General features: G+C 34.3%; 1 protein-coding gene across 1 annotated transcript in view; it reads right to left on the minus strand.

The window, feature by feature from the left end:
* Positions 1 to 259: 259 nt before the first annotated feature.
* The window catches only part of LOC138716470 (dyslexia-associated protein KIAA0319-like protein), a 35,081-nt gene continuing 21,609 nt past the window's right edge, over positions 260 to 13,731 (minus strand). The window contains exons 16-18 of the mRNA XM_069849588.1: positions 11,163 to 11,264; positions 9,300 to 9,470; positions 260 to 3,982 (exon numbers count right to left, since the gene is read on the minus strand). Coding sequence (XP_069705689.1) covers positions 3,831 to 3,982; positions 9,300 to 9,470; positions 11,163 to 11,264 — 425 coding nt within the window. The 3' untranslated portion in view covers positions 260 to 3,830. The remainder of the gene's footprint in view (positions 3,983 to 9,299; positions 9,471 to 11,162; positions 11,265 to 13,731) is intronic.

Here is a 13,731-nt window from a genome sequence, read left to right on the forward strand (position 1 = left end):
TTGTCCTTGTTTCCTACATGGACACAGTAACTTATCTACCTACAGGATTTAGCACTTTTACAATGACGTAGCTCTGGAACAAGCCTTTGGCGGACATACAGTTCCTATCTCAAACTGCTCCAAATGCTCTGTCCTACCACCCCACGAAGTTTCTTTTACAATCTTTTTGAAACACTCTGTATATATTTAAAAAATGGTCTAAAATTTAGGGATGAGAAGTAAAAACGAAAAGAAGCAAAAAAGTTGCAGTAAACATGGGTGCTGGTTGAGGTCATCAGTGAACCGAGCACCTGGTATGGTAAAGTGGTAGCATTCATGCTTTGTACGATGCCATACTCTCCATCGCATTTCCTTCTAAGTGTGAGACGATATGGTGAACAATGAATAGATGGAGGAGGATCTGTACCTAGATCACCGGATTTAAATTCTTTAGGTTTTTATGTATGAGGAAATGCAAAAAGTCTAGTTCACACAACAGACAATACTACACCTGAAGAATATTGCTGCATCGAATTATAGATGCCTTCCAGCAAAGTTACCCTGGATTCCTTGAGCGGGTCTTTGTGGAGAAGACTAGACAGATGTATTCAAGTACATGGTCAGCATTTTGAACACCTGCTGCAAAATTCTCCAGTTAACATGTTCATACTATGCTGTACCTTGTTTATTCACAAACTTAACTGCTGTTCAAACAAAAAGAGCTTTTTTCGTGTATGTTCAATCACATTTCTGTGGTGCTGAAGCCAAAATTATGAATTTTACTGTCTCGTGATGGATAAATTAATAAAATTGTCACTGCTTTTGTTGGAATTAGTTCTTAGTATTTAGCAGGCTCCTACCAGTACTAAATGGCATCATCTCGTAAATGGTTAATTTGCAGACCCACGTTACTGAAAGTTTTTTGCTTCTCTTCGTTTTTACTTCTCATCCCTAAATTTTTACCATAACTTCTGAAAAACACTGTATATTTGGTAATTTAATGCTATATGATTTATGATTGAAATCGGATTTTAATATTTTCACATTAATTGCTCTCCTGTTAATATTCTGTCTATAGCTAGAACACAGATTTGTTGTTTGAAGTTTCTACGATATTGTGAAATTCATAACAAATTTTAATAACCAAATATTCAATACTTTACGGAAAACAGATAAGATTAGTGAACAATTTAACAGATACTGAAAATGTAATCCGAACTCGCCAACACCGCCTTGCAATGACTAAGTATCCGTATTTTACTTGAAACATCAGTTTCGTATAAAAGTAGAATCAGGTAGATGGAAATTGGTGTGTCAACATTATGGCTTTCTATAATAAACTTCGTCAAGGAAAGCCTTTAATATGTGAAGAGAATATTATACTAAACATGTTTCGTAAGTTTTCTGAGAAATATCCTGAAGTCAAGATTGATGATATTGTGGAAGTTAAAAGTGGATTTACTGATGTTTCCATTTCAGCAGTCTCTAAAACAGTTCCAAGAAATAGAAAAATGAACCAAGTCAGACAAAAATTGATGTAGCCTGTCCATGACATGTGTGACAATTTTGTAAAAAGTGCAATTTGCAGGAAAGTGTACAGCTTTAGTTATCACGTTCTTTTTTTAGCTGCACTTTTTAGTAAGAGTGGTAGGATATAGTTAGCATTCTGCATAATACAGCATCTGATAAGAAATAAGACTCCTAAGAAATTACCATTTTAACGAGAGTGAATGAAGGATATCTGTTGCTTCCTTCAACAATTCGTTTTGATAACATAGGCCTACATTTTTATTGACTAGGTAATATTAATATCAAGATGATGTTACGAAAAATTTTATCAACTTACAAAATATTTTAGTCTTGTGCTTGAATATTTACTGAAAAGTTCATATAACTTTCTTCTGAAGTTAATGGCTAATGTTCTCTGTATGACAAACATCATTATCGGATCAATATTCTGCGGTTTGATAGTTACAAAGTATTGAATATTTATTATTAAGGAAAAGCAGACGAAGAAGGGGAGGAGTTGTAAAAGTGGAAGAGAAAAATAAGAAATATGAAGAATGAGAACAAGAAAACGAAAAAGGGAAGATCACAAGTTTTAATCTCTCTGTTTTATCTAGGAAAAAGTTTGAATACAGTTCAGTGTAAAATGAAGTATATTATTTAATTTTACAAGCCGGATAGCAAGAGTCCACAATCCAGCAATCCTATTGCTGTTTTGGGAACTAATACAACATAGAAATAATGGACACCGCACTTACACAACAAATAAAATCATACAATTTTACATAAATCATTAAAAAAAAAACAGAAACAAAATGGAATGTTTTAATTTGGATTTGGAAGCTCAAATTTATTTGGAAGTCGAGATCCAACATAAATACATTGAATATGATGGATGTTAATGCAGGTGACTAGAACAGAACATAGGTAACAGCTATTGCAAACAACAGTGTCAGCAATGGGTAGCTTTGACGTAACAAACATAAAACTCAATGCAATTTAACATTTCTATTATTACTAGCTTATGATTGGTTTCAAGATGAAGTTATAATTAAAGATGAATCAGTCGGCCACATCTACTGCAGTTATAAAAGTTTCAATTTGTAATGTAAGGATCTATTATATCATTCTACCAATAAAGCGGAATACTGCAGAAATACTTACATTATAAAATGAATATGCAGAAACATCTCAAGGTGAAAAGTATAGGAAAAATAAACATGTGGCTGAGGACTGAAAGAAATAATTCACAATTTTGTGCAAATTATGTGTAGTAAATATAGTAGTAAATAAAATGGAAATTGTGTCATCACATCTGGCCATCAACGGAATTGTATGAATTAAGTTTTTCAGTCTCTATACTTTTGTTACAAACACGCAACCCATTAAGCTTCTCAACTTCCTACTATAAATATTAAAGTTTACATTCACACGAAACTAATCTATGTCCAATATGTTCGTTGTTTATTAGTATAATAATACAGTCATTTCAGTAAAAGACAAGGCCAGAATGAGGCTTTGTTTGCAATGCTTTTACCCCATATGGAAAAGAGAAAGATTTGCTAAAATTTTACGATAGCCAGTCACTTTACTCAGTATTTAAAATACCTATACAAAATTTGTATAAAAAGATAAAGACGAGAAATCATTTTACGGAAAACTTAAAATTCAAAAACAGTGGAATGTCTTGAAATAAAAAGCTGTCTACATTCAGAGAGTGTTGTGTAACGTGTCCTGCTTCACTGTTTCACACACTTTTTAAAAAACTACAAAGTCTGACATAAAATTCTTCCTGTTCTTTGCTCATTATAGCAATATATAATTTGTTCATTTATTAAGTATAATAATTTTTTGTTTCGCGGGCTGCCTATTTTGTATTACAGAAAACTACACTTTGAAAAAGTGCGGCTTTAGCAGTTTTGGATCTTCTAACATTGACGGTCTAGAAACTGTAGTTCCATTGTGACCAACATCACACATGCGTTAACTAAATGTATAAAAATGAATATATTATGAAATTCATCCATCATAAGTGTAAAACTAGAAACAAATAAATGCAAGAGCTCGACTATCCATGATCCCTCTTGAAAATATATGCACATCCCTTATAAATAATATATCAAATTTACAGTATAAGGTACGATGACAATCGATGTATCATGAGCACATCAAACGACAGTAATAATAAAATATAAATATAAGCCAGTAGCAAACTTGTTAACCAGTATAACTCTAACAATGAACCTTATCGCAAGTTCTCCAGTTCTGTTTCTGTCATTTCTCAACAAGCTGCTTCAGTTCTCTTCATTTAGGTTATCCATTGTACTTCAGCACTCAAAACACCTTCATGTCTTGATCCGCCGTCCTAACTTGACAAAACCATTCCGAGTTTTGCCATGTCCATTCCGGGCATCTCCATTCTGCTTGCACTTCCGGCTCTCAAACAAGACATCTGAGTCTGACTCAGATTCTGATATCATCATTTTGCCATGGGACACTGGAAAAAAGAGAAAAAGTTTTCAATGTATTCTTTAAACAGTTCCTTCTCTAAAATCTCAATTACAAACGAAACTTACTGTAACTTAGTAACATGAAGGTGGTATGAATGTAAACTGACTTTCCTCCATGTGAAGTGAAAATGTATGAAAAACCAGAACTGATACACATACATGAATTATGACAATGACAATATTGTATAACTGTAGATATTTAACATTTACACATTTTCGACACTAAATGTCAAGTTAAAGTTATTGGTCTTTTCCATTGACATAAGGTTTATGGTATTACATTATGTTGACCCATGGTCCTAGTTTAAATTGTGTTGGCTTTCTAACAGAGGATATATACAGACAGATTTTAAATTCCCAATTTGTACAAATGTTCGGCAAGCTACTGCTCTTTTACTGGATCTTTAGAGGTTTTTCTTTCATTGAGCCATTTTTCTCCTCGGGATTTATCTAATAGTTGTTTGTTACGTTTTGTGGTGCTGTTGTCTTTATAAGATGCATGACAGATGTAATGGCAGTATTTTGGTTTCTTTCCTTACCTTGGCTTCCTTTGCCAATTAGTCAGCAATGATTTTATATTCTTGAAGTCTTATCTCTGATGGGACTCTCTCAAAATATGTTGCTGTTCGTGCTTTAATTTTAGAATATTTATCAAATTTATACTATTGCCTTTTTTTTAGTTTGTTATTTAATGACGCTTATCAACTACTAGATTATTTAGTGTTAATGAAATTGATAACAGCGAGATAAGGCTAAGGATTTTCCATGTGATTACCCAACATTCTCCTTACTTACTTACTTACTGGCTTTTAAGGAACCCGGAGGTTCATTGCCGCCCTCACATAAACCCGTCATTGGTCCCTATCCTGAGCAAGATTGATCCAGTCTCTACCATCATATCCCACCTCCCTCAAATCCATTTTAATATTATCTTCCCATCTACGTCTCGGCCTCCCCAAAGATCTTTTTCCCTCTGGTCTCCCAACTAACACTCTATATGCATTTCTGGATTCGCCCATATGTGCTACATGTCCTGCCCATCTCAAACATCTGGATTTTACGTTCCTAATTATGTCAGGTGAAGTATACAATGCGTGCAGCTCTGCGTTGTGTAACTTTCTCCATTCTCCTGTAACTTCATCCCTCTTAGTCCCAAATATTTTCCTAAGAACCTTATTCTCAAACACCCTTAATCTCTGTTCCTCTCTCAAAGTGAGAGTCCAAGTTTCACAATCATACAGAACAACCGGTAATATAACTGTTTTATAAATTCTAACGTTTAGTTTTTTTGACAGAAGACTAGATGACAAAAGCTTCTCAACCGAATAATAACAGGCATTTCCCATATTTATTCTGTGTTTAATTTCCTCCCAAGTGTAATTTATATTTGTTACTGTTGCTCCAAGATATTTGAATTTTTCCAGCTCTTCGAAGGATAAATCTCCAATTTTTATAGTTCCATTTCGTACAATATTCTGGTCATGAGACATAATCATATACTTTGTCTTTTCGGGATTTACTTCCAACCCTATCGCTTTACTTGCTTCAACTAGAATTTCCGCGTTTTCCCTAGTCGTTTGTGGATTTTCTCCTAACATATTCACGTCATCCGCATAGACAAGAAGCTGATGTAACCCATTCAATTCCAAACCCTCTGTGTTATGCTGAACTTTCCTAATTGCATATTCTAGAGCGAAGTTAAAAAGTAAAGGTGATAGTGCATCTCCCTGCTTTAGCCCGCAGTGAATTGGAAAAGCATCAGATAGAAACTGGCCTATAAGGACTCTGCTGTAAGTTTCACTAAGACACATTTTAATTAATCGAACTAGTTTCTTGGGAATACCAAATTCAATAAGAATATTATATAAAACTTCTCTCTTAACCGAGTCATACGCCTTTTTGAAATCTATGAATAACTGATATACTGTACCCTATACTCCCATTTTTTCTCCAATATCTGTCGAATACAGAAAATATGATCAATAGTCGATCTATTACGCCTAAAACCACACTGATGATCCCCAATAATTTCATCTACATATGGAGTTAATCTTCTCAAAAGGATATTCGACAAAATTTTGTACAACGTACATTGTTGTTGACATTCTCCTTACAGTTAGAGAAAATCTCGGAAAAAAACTCTATCACCCAAACAGGAATCGAACTGACCCCAAATGCAGTCCCAGATCAGCAAGCAAATTATATTACCAGATGACAGTACCGGAATTGGAGCTTTCGAGTCTATTAAAAATACCACAGTAAAGAGATGTGGTCTTTGTTGTTCCTAAGTAAAACGAAATTCTGGCGTTTTTATTTCAGTTTCAAAATTGGATTTGCTTTATCCTACTCTTTCATTCTTTCATCTTTGCAAGAATTCCTTTGTTTTTTTAGATATTAAGGTAACCATCTCATAGGACCATAACAGGCCACCAGGTTTAGTACGTGAGAAGAAGAAGAAGAAGAAGAAGAAGAAGAAGAAGAAGAAGAAGAAGAAGGAGGAGGAGGAGGAGGAGGAGAAGAAGAAGAAGAAGAAGTAGAAGGAGGAGGAGGAGGAGGAGGAGGAGGTAACATCTGTGTACATGTATGCAGTCAATTTTCTTTTTTTTAAGTTTAGTGGATGATCATTAATGTCATTTTAGTTCTGATAACTTGATGTTCCTCTTTACTTTCTCTGTGATACTGAGACAAACACTGTATTAATGTTATTATAGTGAGTTTTATCAAAGTGGGAGTTATTACGATTGAATGTTAATTCACAGCTCTTTAAGAGAGCTACTATTAAAACATATCTGAGTTTTTCTAATCATTCACTAACGGAATGTTCACCTAGCAACATTTTATTTGTAATTTTACAGTTGTCTTATTTCTTCCTTGGCTGTTGTAAATCACTTTTTACTTTTACAGAAAGTTACTTCTATTATTTCTTCTGTATCCTTATCATCCACTTCTTTATTATTTTGAAGTTGGCATTGACTCTCGAATTTATAGTGGAAAATATGTATAATACTAATAATACAGTACAGTATTTATTATTTATTTTACTTCACATTTATATGGGTTGGATAAAAAGTAATGGCAACAGTTCGATATTTCTGACATGGCTTTATTCACAAGGGTACAACATTTACGTATCTTAAATATAGTCGCCCCCCTTATTTATTACCTTTTGTCAAATGTTTGGAAGGCGTCGTACACCATCAGCGCGTCCATCTTTGTTGACGTTCCATATTGACCACCCTATAGCACAGATAAGTTCATCTCTGGTATTGTACTGGGTCCCTCGCAGTGGTTCTTTCACTTTGGCGAAGAGATTGTAATCACATGGACTCATATCGGGTGAATACGGAGGATGTTCCAGAATCTCCCATTGCCAGCGACGCAAGAGGTCCTTGACAGCAGCAGCGGTATGACCTTTGCATTATCATGAAGAATGATGGGGTTCTGTACTCCCAAGTGTCGTCGTTTTCTCCTGAGGGCTGGATGAAGGTGGTGCTGCAGGAACCTGCAGTAGTAGTCCGTGTTTACCGTCTGCCTTGGAGGTACAGCGTGGTGCAGTATTACCCCATCAATGTCATATGCCACAATGAATATCACCTTCACAGCACTTCCAGCAAGGCCATCCCGAAATGCTTTAACCCATCGTGCCACTGTGCGATATGGCAACGCTGCATTGCCACATGCTTCACGCAGTCCCTGAAAACAATCTTGTGCACTACGACCTCGTGCCACTTCAATTTTGATCCAGGAACGTTGCTCTAGTTTTGTAAACATGATCTTAGGGCGCTCGCACTATCCCTATCAAAGTCAATGCTCTACACACTGCAGTAGATTGACAGAGTACTGTCGCTGCTGGCTACACTAACTCATCTAACAGTCCTTGTTCATATCCATACAGCTGGCAACTCTCGAACATACCATCGTCACGTGACAGCAGTGTTGCCATTACTTTTTATCCAACCTATGTACTACTGTTACATTGTATTTACGTGATATCTGACTTCAAGTTTTATACCAATTTAAAATAGTAGGCCTACTCTTATTAAGGGCACATATGCAAACTTATGAATGTACATTTAACTTCATTTGTGCATTCTTTATGCACTCTTTATTCATTACATATTCCTCCTCATATACTTCTCCTTTATTATATTTTAAAGGCATTTGTTTATATGACTGAATTTTTAAATTATTAAGAAAAAAATATATATATATATATATTTGTCCGTTGTTCATCATCATCATCATCATCATCATCATCCTTCAAGTGTTAGACCCCAGTGGATCTATTAGTCTCTTGCCAGGGTTTCCTAGGTCTTCCTAAATTTTTTCGACCTCTTGGGACATATGATAAAATCTACCTCTTGACGTGTGTCTGCCACTGAAGCCTGTATTGCTGCAAATAATGGACAATAGAGTCAATTTTTAATTCCTTCAGAATATCTACATTCCGATGATAGTCGAGAAGAGAGTATCCAGCAGTTTATCGCAGGAATCTCATTTCGGCAGTTGTTAGCCATCTTTCGTCACATTTTCTTAGTGTCCATGCTTCACTGCCATAAGCCAAAACTGGTCGTGCGAGAGTTTTGTAGATTTTCAGCCTTGTATGTCTTTGTACTTGGGAAGGTTTGAATACATTGTTGATGGTTCCAGCAATTTTTAGAAATTTTGAGATTTTGTTGTCTATATCATCATCAGGGAAGAATGATAGATTATAACCTAAATAGTTGAATGAATTCACACGTTCTATTAATGTGCCATTTATAATGATTTTGAATGGAACTGGATCTTTTCCTAAAAAGGCTATGTTTTTGGTTTTTTTGGTTGATATCTCCATATTAAATTTTGAAGCAGTTATTTGTAAGTTGTGGACGGCTCATTGCAGTTCATCTTCTGTTTTTGCAATGATAACTTGATCGTCAGCAAACAGCAGAGTGTCGAGACAAGTGTTCCGGTTGATTTGTATTCCAGCATGATGCCTTTGCCTCCAAATTTTGAGGATGTAGTTCATATATATGATGAACAAAAGTGGTGTGAGTCCACATCCTTGTCTTGATTTACTGGAATCCAGTTAGATGTTTCATGTTGTTCTGAGGTCTTTATTAGTGTCACAAGCATAATCAATTAGTAAAAATGCTACTCTGGTCTAACGGAAGAAGCTTACATTATATATATGGCAGTAAAATAATAAAACGAAAATTAGATCAATGGACAATTAATAAAGAAACTACTCCAGACTGAAAAAAAGGAGTTGACATTATATAAATAATTAAAATCATTATAAAATATGTAAATTAGATCCCTTACCTCTAGGGATCATGGCATCATCCTCCCCTTCATCCAGAAGTGAATAGCGCTGCCTCTTGCGAGGTCGACGTGCACATGCACGCTGACATAAGCAGACCACTCCCCAGCCACAAGCAACCACCAGTACCACACTTGTGAACAGCACAATCACCACATACAGGATACTCCAATCTGCAACATAGATATACACACACTCGAGTTTACTGTTTCTTATGACATACATAAATAACGATCCTGTAAATAACCTCACATAAAGATATCATAAGATAATGTGTATATTGTTAATTTTCATTCCCATATATGCTCAATGTTTTACAACCAATTTGATTTACACTGCTATAATATGCAAGCACTGTTCCATATAATATTTGTAAATATGTCAACTTCTGTATTACATTCACGAAGCTCAATACGTAGGGCATACACATCCAGTGACAGTTGAACTTTAGTTGCTAGCCACTAGGATCGCTACTATTGCAGTCTATTATTCCTAGTACTCTCAGTTGCTAACTGCTTGGAGCATTGTATCGCGAGAAATACAAAAAATCACCTCAAGCTTCGTGACTATATGTACTAGACTGTGGTATTAGCTAGAAGAAATAAGAGATGAAGGGAGATTGAGAAAGTGGTAAAAATGTTCAATCGGAATAAGTCATAAAACGAATATGAATATAGTAGTAGTTGTGGTGGCTGACAGCAATAATAATTATTTTGAAAATGAAGGTGATGAGTGACAATAATGGCAATAGTGAATTTCTTATACTGGAAAGCAAAATAGCAAAAGTTTTATACCAAAAATTTAAGAATTTCATTCTTTGTTGATCTAATTATACCGGGTGTTTCAAAATGAGTATCAGAGTTTTAAGGCTTTGTAATATTTATTACATTTAACATACAATTATAAATAATGCATGAAATGAAAGAGCAACTCAAACAGTTTTGTACGTGCATGCACTGTTTCCTCTGTCTGCCATTAGAAAGCGCGTTGAACGAGTGAGAGAATCTTTCACGCATAGCCCCAAGAAATCTGTTCAGAAGGCTAGTCGTGAATTAGCAATTCCAGCAACGTCTGTGTGGAGAATTTTAAGAATTCGCATATGGAAGTACGCAATTGGTTAAACGACATTGTACCCGACCACTGGATTGGCCAAAAGGGGCCGAATGACAGAGCTTGTTTTGCATGGCCTCCACATTCACCAGATCTTACACCATGCGATTTTTACCTTGGGAATTCATAAAGGATCGTGTGTATATACCTCTGCTACTAGCTGACCTACCAGACTTAAAGACAGAGAATTGAAGCAGTTGTTGCAACAATTACTCCAGACACACTAGTCAAGGTTAGGGAAGAACTCACTTATCGACTCAATGTGTATCGTGTGACGAATGGTGCTCACATTGAGCACTTGTAGCAAAACTGTTTGAGTTGCTCTTTCATTTGGTGTATTATTTATAATTGTACGTTAAATGTAATAAATACTACAAAGCCTTAAAACTCCTATATTCATTTTGAAACACCTGGTACTTGGCAATTTAATAAATACTAGAAAATATTTTTTATACCTCAACTATGATACTGCATCAATTCAATACTTAGCTGCATTAAACACAAGTACTAATGATTTCCTTCTAGTTTTCATTTCTCATCCCTTACCATTAAATACGTGCAGTTATCTCGCACATTACTAAATTCAAACAATGAACACAAAAAATAAAAATAATAAAACAATTCAGTTGTTACTGAACAAACGAAAATTATCGTAATTAAATATATACGAGTATATTGATAAGTGTCTGCATTACTAATGCACTGTAGTTGAGAGAACACTGAATTTAATTATAAAGTATACTACAAGCCCCTACCACAATTTGAGTCTCCACTTCCAAGGTATTTTGTGATGAGATCCTGCATCCAAAATGCTTCACAGAGACATTGACGAGTGACTTGCTCACATACACCATGGCCTACAAGGAAAAACAAATAATTTCTCTTTATTCTAGCATCCAAGCATATTTCAACAGAAGTAATATAAACATTTTGTAGGTACCAGTAACACATTCATTCACCACATGTAATTCAAATTTGAAATGTAATATGTCAACATTGTTAAGATCAATAAGTTGAAGAAAATTCTATTACTATATTTAGAAATAATTGCTTGGTATTCAGTAATACACAATTTCTACAAATACAACGAAAGTCAGCAGCCCACTTTTCGACAGACTACAGTTCACTGAAGTTTACATATTTAAATACATTATTTTACCACAGTGTCAATTATCGAATGAGGTTCGATCTGTACTTCGTAAATTTATGTGATAATATGTCAAATCTCTGAAAAAATCGAACTAGAAACAAACAATGTGTGTACTGTATGTGGCTGTAGTAGCCTATATAGGCATACCAGAATTTAAAAAAATGAAATCATAGTGCAGAACAAAATTAACAGATTCCTATAAAAATCATTGTGGTGGTTATCTGTTATACCTAGTTTGAGAAGATGTTACAGAAATTTTTATGAAAATAAGAAGTTAGTGTTATAATCATCATCATTATCATCATCATCATCATCATCGTCGTCGTTATCATCATCATCATCATCATCCTCCTCATTCTCACAGGTTGTAGTCTTTTCAAGAACTGTTACAGTCTATTTTCAAGAACTGTTACAGTCTATCAGTTTTCTTTCCATCGTTTTTGAGGATATCCTAGTGACCTTCTTCCTGTTGGAATGTAATTCACGATTGCTTTTGGTGTTCTATTGTTTAACATTCGATTTACGTGTTGGAGCCAGTTGGTTTGATATTGATGTATGTGATCTAGAACAGGTATTATTTGAAGCTCGTTCAAGACATCTTAATTTCTTTTCCTGTCTCATTTCATATAACCTACTGTGTTACGCATCAATTTAATTTCACTGGCAGTAATGCGGTGTTCATCACGTGTCCAAGCCAAACTGTCATAACATAGAACAGGTCTCGCCAAGGTTTTATAGAGGCAGAGGCATATATGTCTTTGGACTAATGATGGTTTCATAATGCTGTTGATGATACTCATAGATATATTAAATTTAAGAATTTTGTCTGGTATATCTGATTCTGCCATAAATGATATTTTATAACCACCATTCTTCTTCAATTAAGAATGTTACTAATTATTGTTTACATCCACAATGATATACAACATTCAAGCAAATCACCATTCTTCATGAAATTAAGAATATTACTAATTATTGTTCACATCCATAATGACACTCAACATTCAAACAAATCATCATTCTTCATCCAATTAAGAATATTACTAATTATTGTTCACATTCACAATCCACAGTGACATTCAACATTCAAACAAATCATCATTCTTCATCCAATTAAGAATATTACTAATTATTGTTCACATCCATAATGACATTTAACATTCCAACAAATCATCATCCTTCATCCAATTAAGAATATTACTAATTAATGTTCATATCCACAATGACATTCAACATTCAAACAAATCACTATTCTTCATCCAATTAAGAATATTACCAATTATTGTTCACATCCATAATGACATTTAACATTCAAACAAATCATCATTCTTCATCCAATAAATACTGTTCAAATTCACAATGACATTCAACATTCAAACAAATCACCATTCTTCATCCAATTAGGAATATTACTAATTAATGTTCACATCTACAGTGACATTCAACATTCAAACAAATCACAATTCTTCATCCAATTAAGAATGTTACTAATTATTGTTCACATCCATAATGACATCCAACATTCAAACAAATCATCATTCTTCATCCAATTAGGAATATTACTAATAAAATTAATGTTCACATCTACAGTGACATTCAAAATTCAAACAAATGACAATTCTTCATCCAATTAAGAATATTACTAATTATTGTTCACATCCATAATGACATCCAACATTCAAACAAATCATCATTCTTCATCCAATTAGGAATATTACTAATAAAATTAATGTTCACATCTACAGTGACATTCAACATTCAAACAAATCACAATTCTTCATCCAATTAAGAATGTTACTAATTATTGTTCATATCCACAATGACATTCAGCATTCAAACAAACCAAAATCGCAAACAATGTTATCATAAAGTGTACATGATGACACTTGGTCAGAAATGACATTGTTATATTTAAAGTCAGCATAAATTTTATCCTTTGCCGGTACAATGGCAGATATTTAATAGCAATCAGTGTGGCAGCAGCTGATAAATATACATAAAATTAATTCACCTATAGTCAACTCAAATCCGACACCACTGTGATGTCGGCGCATTTAGACTTACTAATCCCACTGTGGTACTATTTCAGTGATAAAGACTTCCTTTGTCGAGTATACAAGGAAGTTATTTAAGCTTGTATTACTGCATAGCCACCAGATCAATTTTCAAAGCAT

This window comes from Periplaneta americana, chromosome 16, assembly GCF_040183065.1.
Source record: "Periplaneta americana isolate PAMFEO1 chromosome 16, P.americana_PAMFEO1_priV1, whole genome shotgun sequence".
Lineage (NCBI taxonomy): Eukaryota > Metazoa > Arthropoda > Insecta > Blattodea > Blattidae > Periplaneta > Periplaneta americana.